The 10,566-nt window shown below is 41.5% G+C and overlaps 1 protein-coding gene across 1 annotated transcript; it reads left to right on the top strand.

Annotated features, from left to right (window-relative positions):
- Positions 1–7,328: 7,328 nt before the first annotated feature.
- LOC124057167 (elastase-1-like) lies at positions 7,329–10,566 on the top strand. The gene is made up of 8 exons (XM_046385302.1): positions 7,329–7,442; positions 7,553–7,656; positions 7,977–8,077; positions 8,363–8,488; positions 8,634–8,770; positions 8,853–8,995; positions 10,051–10,200; positions 10,472–10,566. The coding sequence occupies exons 1-8, from the start codon at positions 7,403–7,405 to the stop codon at positions 10,481–10,483; spliced, it is 813 nt and encodes a 270-aa protein (XP_046241258.1). The 5' UTR covers positions 7,329–7,402; the 3' UTR covers positions 10,484–10,566.

The raw sequence follows: 10,566 nt of genomic DNA on the forward strand, positions 1-10,566 counted from the left end.
GTGATGACTAATTTCTCACCAGCCAGTTTATGCAACCACAGCTATGGATGTCATTATGAAGGTCACATTTCTTTTGCTATCCTCCTACACTGTAACAAAATATGTATAACACTAAAAAACACCTTTTCATGGATTTATTACATGTTGCGCATTTCTACTAAGCATGGCCACAGACTGTGAAAATAAATGTTCAGCAATTCAAGACTGTTGGCAGCACTCTTTATGATTCAGTAAATCCAGTGTGATGTGGAAAAACGCTGTCACTCACAAGCTGTGATAAAGTCTGAGAAGGACCACAGGTGCTTTTCTGAGCGCTGCCAGGGTTGGCAGTGAATCCACGTCAAATGAAGGGCAGCTCAGGGTATGGAACATGCTTTCAGAAATGTCAAGACATTTCCACTGTTCGCCACATTCGCAGCCACAGGTAAGAAACATCAAGGCTGCACTGTGAATAATCTACCGCCGAAAGTGCAGATTTTCTCCCTCAAAAACTAGGAAAATGTTGTAGATGCATTTAACACAAGTCAAAAATGTGTTTAAACTGTGTTTTTAATGGGTTTTCCTCTGTGCCTCAGTGCCGGCTGAGTTGGAGCTTCAGTCCAGCTACATGCATAGTAGCACTGCAGGAAGGCTCATTGGATGTGAAGCGGTGCCTTATCACAACTCATTCCCTTGACAGGTACACTATCGCATAGACAGAAAGAACAAGTAAAAACAGGTTGTAGGAGACAGGTAGTAGATCAAAGCAGGGGAAGAAAAATTGAAAAGGCGACTGCCGTGTGCCATGGGGCACTTACAAACCCTGGTTAGAAATAAAATTGTTTCATTATGTAATTCAGAAGTTAGAATTCCCACACTTCTGTAATAAAAACACTCAGGGAACTATTAAGCATTCAACCATTTAGAGGCACATGCAGATCAACTAATTTTCCAGCATGCAGGATCATCATGACTGCTGTTCACTGTGCACAGGGAAAAGATACAACTAGTATTGTAAATCTTCCGTTATTCTGATCTGATATACTGTTCAGCAACTGTCATGTGCCCACACACTCATTTCTATCTTTTTCTCATTAGATTAAATGTATGTTTCCTTTTTGTCTTTGTGTCTAACCTCTCTTATAATGTTTTGCTGTGGAAACAAATACAATACTCCAAGCTAAAATAGTCGCAGGTCTTGGCATGTGGTCATCAGTGATCTCCTCCTGCACAACAGCTATGGAACAGAGCAATGCAGAAGTGTCATCAGTATTTATATCCATCATCAATGGAACAGTAACAGCATTTCTTCTGAGTGGATCTATCTGTCATTGCATTCTAGTATCTGTCCAATTCTCATTGACCACATGCATCAGATTTTATGGGTAAACATTTCTCATTTTGCTCAGCATCTTTGCTCCAGAGAAGTTTAGCCCTTACTTTTGAAGTCTTTTACATTAAAGTTTCTGGCACATTGTGATGGATTTGGTTAAATGCCTTTGAATGAAATTATGATTGTATGATGCCTTTTGTTTTTCTTGCAATAGGACAATTTTCTTTTGTTAAGTAAAAAAACTTACTGTAGAAGAATTTTCCGCATTCTTTTATCTAAGTAATGACATTGCCTTGTTCAGGTTGTCATCTGAGGTCTCACTGTCCTCTTAAGTGAAGATGGCCTTTCTGCCTCCTTTTGATGAGATCCTGCCCTGTACCAGCCCCTGCAACCAGTCAGACATCTCCTCACACCCACATCACAGTGTACAGTTATCTCAGTATCACTGTACGTGTCTGTCTCCCTTCTGTGTTCGTTTATCTGGTAGAAGTATACTATATAGACAAAAGTATTGCTACACCTGACCATTACAGCAACTGCGACATTGCATTCTAAATACATAGACAGCTTTGCAGCTGTTACAGATTCACTCTTCCACTCTTCTAGAAAGGCTTTACTGTGGTATTGTGGGAATCTTTCCCCTGCATGCAGTACAGCATTTGTGAGGTCAGACACTGATGTTGGACCAAAAGGCCTGGGTCCAAATCTCTGTTCCAGTTCAACCCAAAGGTGTTCAATGGGCTTGAGGTCAGGGTGTGGGCCAGTCAAGTTCTTCCACACAAAACTCATCCAACCATGTCTTTATGGACTTTGCTTTGTGCACTGAGGCACAGTCAGGCTGGAATAGAAAATGACCTTCACCAAACTGTGGCCACAAAGTTGGAAGCACAGCATTGTCCCAAATGTGTTGGTATGCTGAAGCATTAAGATTTCTCTTCACTGGAAGTAAGAAGCCTACCTCGACCCCTGAAAAACATTCCCATCCCAATACTTTTGTCTATATTGTGTATATCTAATAGAATGAGGCAGGCCCTCGCTCCTGTTGTTAATCACAGACATGCACCAGCTCTGGCTGGTGGGGCAGCACCATCAAGACTACTATGATCTGTGCTGGAGGTGGCGCTCAGTCAGGATGCAACATGAGTCTGCTGAAATGAAATATATGAACATACTACCAATAGACTTAAGAACGTTCTTTTATTTTTATCTCTAAAGCAAGCACAGTTGTAGTTATACCTGATGAATAATAATAATCCAAACAATTCCATTCAATTGTTTATCAGCTGCTGAGCAAACTTTTTTTCCAAACCTTAATCAGCCCTTGATCAACTGTGGGTGAAAGCAAAACACATCCCATCATCACAACTTTTTAAACCTGTGTTTAACAGCTGATAATACACCTGTTCAAACAGATATCACGGCTGCTCAGAGAGATGTTTGTTTGTTTGGTTTTCACGTTATCATTCCTACAGTGCAAAGTACTGTGTTAAATTAAACATGTAGTGGTCACAATTCATCAAAGAAATCAATGCTTCTTTCAAATTTTTCTTTCTGGCTTATGCGAACTGAGCATTTTGTTATGGATTCCAGAATTCCAGTTTAATATGAGAAGTTAATCAATTAAAAATAATTTACAAAAACTGTGTCTAAAGTGGATCAAAGTGGAACATCCCATCTATCCCAGCTCTATACTAACTATTGGCTGACTAAAGAATATCAGCCAATAGTCACCCATAACCCATTACCCATTAACTTGTTTTTTTTCCTTCATACTAGGGTGACTTTGGTGGATCTCAACCTTAACTGGTATATTGATGGGATAGCCAGCTTTGTGTCTGACATGGGATGCAATGTGCCCCAGTAGCCCACTGTCTTCCCCCGTGTCTTCTCCTACATCACATGGTCAGATCAGCTGAAATAAAAGAATGTGCAGCTGTGTGATGTACTAAATATCTGACATTTTCTTCTTCCAGGTGATAACTTTTTTTTGTTAACAGAAACTACTCTGAATTGAGCTTGTTCTTTGTCTCCAACTAAATTTCCCATTCATATCTTCTAGGAAAAAACATCTTTGAAATCAAATTGTGTGTTTTAGCTATTCTGACACTGCTGAATCGATAGTGTATCACACAGCAACAAGGTAAACACTGAAATTCAGATATACAAATGACAGACCAGTGTCTTATCAGGCCGCCTTCTTCTGTCATTTTCCCATTCAGGGCAGCATGTGAGCATTGTCAGCACTCAGCAAGTTAACTCTGTGACAGAAATGGGACAATGAGACAGACGAGCAGACGGTGCACTGGGGGGCTGTATCAGGGACACAAAGATATACTTTTGTTTTTTGTTTTTTTTGACGTAATGCAAATTTGATCCGATTCTGAGTCTTGGCAGCCATTACCCCTGAGTAAATGCTTACGTTTCTTTTGCAACCTTTCCTTTTTTGGTGAGCCTATCCTTTAGTCTTACTCCTTCTTTTTAAAGCTCAACTCTCTCTTTCACCAGAAACTGGTCAGACTGAATTAATCTGAATAGTGTTTAATAAGCAGCAGGTTTGTGTTACCCTTTCTGTTACCTCTCTGGGAGGGGTTCTGACATTTTAATGGCAGTCAGCACTGAGGTATTCATGCTGGGTAGAGCATGAAGATTAGACATTAGAGCCACGATAAGACTACAGTGGGAACTGCACACATGTTGCAGCCGTGCCATAATCAATGAAGCTGAAAAATAGTGATGGGGGATCATGATGGTATCAGTCTTCTTATGAAACTCTTGGCAATTTATTGAATAAGCACATTTTCTAAAATGTTAAAGCTAAGATAATCCTTTATTAGTCCCATAACTGGGAAATTACAGAAAAGCTGACAGCTTTGAACCAGCTGAAATTATATTGTGTCATAAATAGTGATATTACACACACTATGTTTCACTGTGAGACTGCACTCTGTGGATGTGCCCAAGACCTTTATAAAAGTCATGTCTGCGCTGCTAACCTGCTGTGATCTTGCCAGACGAGCAGATAACGGAGCTCAGATCATACAGCATGTCATGCTGTCAAAGTGTTTCTCTGGGATTTGTAGCTGGTATGCAAAGCCTGAATAGAGAACAGCACTGTTGAGCATGTCTGCATCCTTGAGCATCAGTAAAACTGGTAAAACAAAGCTCAGTATTGTTTCTGTTGGCTAAAAAAAAACATGAGAAAACAAATATGTGCTGTGTCCGTTTCTGATGATGTTTGGACCACTCATATATGAGCAACAATTGTCCCTCTTTCTTGAGGGACAATTGTTTCCCTCTACCTCCTGCTCAGCTCAGCTCAACTGTCAAGCTGCTGAAACAGCATGTTACTGACTTCAAAGAACCTGTGTGGCAAAAATGCAGATTAAATATGATGCCCTTTACAGCTAACCCATTGTGCAAGAAAACTTGAAAAAGGGCCCTTTAGGGTGGCCCTCCGGAAGGAAAATGTAAAACAGCACTCTCTACAGTGCCCAAAGTACTTTCTAGGGTGTCTTCCAATGGCAAAAATGTGATAAAGTGCCCCTTTTTTATTTATCTATTTTTTCCCCTGCCCCTACAGACAGCCTGAGCTTGCTACCAACTGACAAGGTATATTCACTACTGTATGTACCATATTTACGGAAAATGTGTTACATAATGTGCTACATAAGCTCATACAATACATTGTCTACACATTACAGCAGTGTGGTATCTGTAGCAGCACCATCAGCTGTTTCTTGGGTATAAAAGTAAATCTGTAGCATCATTCTGTCTCTGCTGATATTCAAATACAACATGTAACTAAATCAATTAATAGGATTATGCTTAAAATGCATATAAAGGCGACAGCTGTTTATATACTATAACTCTAACTTACTTATGCTTTCATACTGTTTAAAATGATTACTGAGATGGTTTATGTTCTCAGCCACTCAAGTAAAGGCAAAAATGCATTCTATTTAACAATAAAAATATAGTGAAAAGCACTTTCATGCCAATTACAATGACATATGGTCTATGCAACTAAAATGCACATTGATCACACTCAGAGACTGTGTGAATAAGCTTCCTTAGAGTACAGAAATGTAAGTGTATGTAAATATGTGTAATTAAATTTGTCAGTAAATTCCTGGCAGACTACAGACCAGTCGCCCTCACATTTCATGTGATGAAGGTCCTGGAGAGACTGGTCTTAGCCCAGCTGAGGCCACAGGTGAGGATGTTTCTTGACCCCTTACAATTTGCCTACCAGCCCCATTTAGGAGTCAACGATGCTGTCATCTACTTGCTGCAACGAGCCCTTTTGCATCTGGATGTTGGGGGAGGCACTGTGACGATCACATTTGATTTCAACCTCTGCTACTGGGTGAGAAGTTGTGGGTGATGGGTGTTGACAACGCAAGGATCTACTGGATTTCTGACTACTTGACGGGCAGGTCACAGTTTATCTGTCTGGGCAACGTCCTGTTGGATGTGGTGGTCAGTGATGTAGGAGCTCCACAGTGTGCTTTCTCCCTTCCTCTTCACCTTATACGCCACTGACTTTCAATACAACTCTGAGTCACGTCACCAGCAAAAGTTTGTAGAGTGGTCTGAATAGAATCACCCGAGACTAATGTCAACAAGACCAAAGAGATGGTGATCGACTTCAGGAGGAAGAGGACGCCTTCACAGCCACTACGGATCGGGGGGAAGTGGTGGAGGAGGTGGAGGACTACAGGTACCTGGGAGTGGTGATCGGCAACAGACTGGACCGGACATCTAACACCGAGGTTGTGTACAAGAAGGGGATGAGCAGACTCTATTTCCTGTGGAGGCTGAGATCCTTCAACGTGTGCAGCAAGATGTTGGAGATCTTCTACCAGTCTGTTGTTGCCAACGCCATTTTCTTTGCTGTTGTGTTTTGGGGCAGCAGCATCAGAGCCAGCGACACTAACAGACTTGATAAGATAATCAAGAAGGCTGGTTCTGTACTCGATCTCAGGCTGGAATCTTTTGAGACCGTGGTGGAGAGGAGGTCGCTGAACAAACTGTCATGAACAATGAACAGCACCCTCTCCACCACACAGTAGACAGACAGCGGAGCACCTTCTCCCGCAGGCTGCTACAGCTCCGCTGTAGAAGGGACAGATACAGGAAATCTTTCCTGCCACATGCCATCACACTGTACAATAACAGCTAAACTCTGGTCATAACATACAGTCACTACGCATTTTATATGTTTTACTCACTCGGTTCACCGCACCTTACATTCTAATGGCACCCTATATTCTACTGTATTTTGCACAACATTACACTGTTCATTTGTTGTATATACACTTTTTTGTATTGCCTTGTATATATATTTTATATTGCCACTTTTTTATATTGCTATTTCTAACATTTTGTATAGCTTACTGTGTGTATTGCTGCTGCTGCACTGTAATTTCCCAGCCTGGGATATCAATAAAGTCTATCTATCTATCTATCTATCTATCTATCTATCTATCTATCTCTTATCTGAGCAACACAAGTAGCTAATCACCTTCACTTTCAAGACAACCAAAGTCATACACACTGACTGTACAAGATAAAAAAGCCTCTGAAGATTGGTTTTTAACTGCAAAGGTGCACTTACAGAGCTGCTCTCTGCTTTGGACAAGAGTTACATTGTCCCTAACGCTGGTAATAAGGCCTGATGTGAGCACATGATGATACAGAAGTGTTACACGTTAAAGAGGAAAGAACAATTTCAACATAACATGCAGGGGTTTAGTAATGAGAACAAAAAGAAACCTGCAGCATAGGACCAATCTCATACTTCACTGCAGCAATCAAAACATAATGGAAACAAAATGGATTCCAGTGGCTGACTCAGCTATTCCATGTGTGAATCCCCCCTGTGCCACTGTAGCGATAACTGTGAGACAGACACAGGTGGACAGGTGAGAGGTGGACTCTCTCTCTCTCTCTCTCACACACACACACACACACACACACACACACACACACACACACAAACACATACACTTATCATTTAAGGGGCCCTTAGGATATAAAAGAGTAGTGGGCAGAAGTCCCCAGTGCAGAAAGTTTCAGGAGAGTGCAGACATGTTCAGGTTTCTTGTGTTGACCTCTCTGGCAGCCCTCGGTAAGAACTGCCTGATTCTTCCTCTCTTTTGACATTCTGAACACAAACAAACACACACTCGAAAACTTAATGTCAGACTGTAATGCCTTCTGTTTCTCTGCTTTGCTCAGTGCTGGCTGAGCTGGAGCACCAGCCCAGGTACATAGAGGATGACATCGTTGAGGGGAGAGTTGTGGGAGGTGAGGTGGCCAGACCAAACTCCTGGCCCTGGCAGGTACAGTAAGCTTTATCTGACTCTACAAAAGCAGCACAATGTTTACTAAAGTAAAAGTATCAATACCACACAAGTTAGTATATGTAAATAGAGTACTTGGATAAATGTAATTTTTTTCATCAATTCTATACATAGATATCATTTGTTGAAACATATATCAGACATATATTCTGCATACACACAACCACAAAGTTCAAAAGATTACGTTTGATGCCTTTAAGAGTCTGTCAGTGTCAGGAATTCTGCCAAGTAGCATTTGGCAAAACAGTGAAATCTTCAGTTTCTTCTAGTTGTAATGCTCTTTGTTGTCGTTTCATTAGATCTCTCTTCAGTATCTGTCTGGCTCCAGCTACTACCACACCTGTGGAGGAACCCTGATCAGAAGAGGATGGGTCATGACCGCTGCTCACTGTGTGGACAGGTGGGAGTTTCGTTAATCACAGAATAGCTCCTGAATCTAAAATGAATAGAAATATGGATGAAGTAGCAGGATATGCTTTCTCAAAGTGCATAGCCAAGATATTTTACATTTATTAACCATTAAATAAAACCTATGATTCTAGTTTCCAAATAAAGTTTCCATGTTAAATATTGATTTTTAACAGATATCCTCAAGTTACTAGAGAGTACTAACTGCCAAACAGGTTAAGTATGAGTGGAAGAATAAAAAATGTCATGTCACGTGTCATCTTTTGTTCGTCCACAGTGCCAGGACTTGGCGTGTTGTTCTTGGAGATCATAACATCAACACCAATGAAGGCCGGGAACAGTACATGGGTGTGAGCCAGGTCTACATCCACCCTGGATGGAATAGCAACAACGTTGCTGGAGGGTTAGTAGTTCCTGGTTCCTTTGGTTTTGACCTGCAAACAACAGGCCACCTTCAAACAAAGCCACTACATAACAGTGAGCTGTCATGAGTACAAGGGAAAGATTTATTAGTCACTGACTTGAGGACATGTTGGTCTGACCCTCAGGTATGACATTGCTCTTCTGCGTCTGTCCTCTGATGCCACTCTCAACAACTACGTCCAGCTTGGCACCCTGCCCCCCTCTGGCCAGATCCTGCCCCACAACAACCCCTGCTACATCACTGGATGGGGTCGCACCCAGAGTGAGTTTTACATAGTAACACATTTGCTGGATAAAACTCAGTGTTCAGTTCAGCATTTCAGGACTTCTCTTGTTGTCCCCAGCTGGAGGTCAGCTGTCTGCCCAGCTGAAGCAGGCCTCCTTGCCTGTTGTTGACTACAACACCTGCACCAGCTATGGATGGTGGGGCAGCACCGTGAAGAACACCATGATCTGTGCTGGTGGTGGCAGCGACTCTGGTTGCCAGGTGAGCCTCTGAGGTCTTAGAAAGGACTGTGTATGCCCTCACATTTAGGGTGTCTTTTTACTTAAAAGAGTGCCCAACCAATTTAGTATTGTGCTCCCATAATAGTGTCAAAATCATGATGGACAGTTTTATATGCTTTTTATTGTCAAACCTTGTGCCTAGATTAACTGTTAATAAATGATTAACCAAAGCTTTATAAAGAGGTTATGAGCCACTAATAAGAAAACCTTTTGGGCTGTTAGGATGTGATTAATCCTGTTGACTGAATAGACTGTATGGCCTCTTACTTTGTTGAAAGGGGCTGCAGAAGATTTGTATGATTATTAATTTATTTTTTAAAACAGCATATTGTAATGATTAATACATATATTCAGCTATTTCAAAATGTTAAGGATAAGCACTAGGAAGGTTTCCTCAACCTGGCAACCTAAAATTTGGGCTTGTTAATGGCTTATAACAGTTCTGTCAAGTGTTAGAAACTATTTTTGAAACATTTCTAAAACCATTAGTCACAGCTTATGAACACTTTATATGGGGAACCTGTTTCAGCAGCAGATTCTTCCACAGCTGACACTTTGAACCCAATTCCTCCAGCTCTCCCCAAACCACAGTGTCACCCTGCAATTAGGACAGCAGGAATAATGTTTGGGTACAAGCAGGCTGGAGGAAATACTGAAAAGAACTAGTCAGAATGGAGTCCAACTTCACCATGACAAAGTGAGATTGAACGTCTCCCACTGAGCACAGGGCTGACCCCTTCCTGTCAAGGAAGAAATTTTGTAGGACACATGCAGGATTACTTGCTGCATCAGCAGGGGCATAAGTCAGTTACAATGATCCAGGCTAGTGCTTAAGCTGCATAAAGTGTCAAAATCTTGCAAGTTCATGTTCTGCACAAACTTGCTAGAGGCTATCTGAGATTAGATGGGCATATGGGAAGCAGTTGGGAATGATTAAACTGCATTGTGAAATGGGACATTTGCTCTCAACTCTGCTGAAAGATTATAAACTTTTAGCTCTGAGTTTTTTCTGTGATGTGTTTCCTCTGTATCCAGGGTGACTCCGGCGGCCCTCTGAACTGCAGTGTCAGTGGCCGGTGGGTTGTCCACGGTGTGACCAGCTTTGTGTCTGCCTCAGGCTGCAACACCTACAAGAAGCCTACCGTCTTCACCCGTGTCTCTGCCTACATCGGCTGGATGAACGGCGTCAGTATTAATACCTAACCCATGCGACTGAAAGAGCTAAAATGTTTATAAACATCCAAATATAATACAGTTCAAACTAGGTCACACATGATTTGAGTTACAGTTTAGCTGTGCACCTATAAATCACACTACATGCAGTAACTGGAGGATTTCAGAAACGTCTTCATACATTCATTCATCATTGCCAATACAAATTTGTTATGCTGAGTTTTGTTCCTTTTGTATCCTTGAGGATAATCACACAATGATTCATTTGTCCTTCCTTTGCCAGATCATGGGCTGAGAAGGACGATCTCCATGGAGACAACAACAGTCTGGATTCATCTTTATGTTCAACTCCTCCAGAATAAAATGTCCTGCTTTTGA

The sequence above is a fragment of the Scatophagus argus genome, chromosome 3 (genome assembly GCF_020382885.2).
Source record: "Scatophagus argus isolate fScaArg1 chromosome 3, fScaArg1.pri, whole genome shotgun sequence".
NCBI lineage: Eukaryota > Metazoa > Chordata > Actinopteri > Scatophagidae > Scatophagus > Scatophagus argus.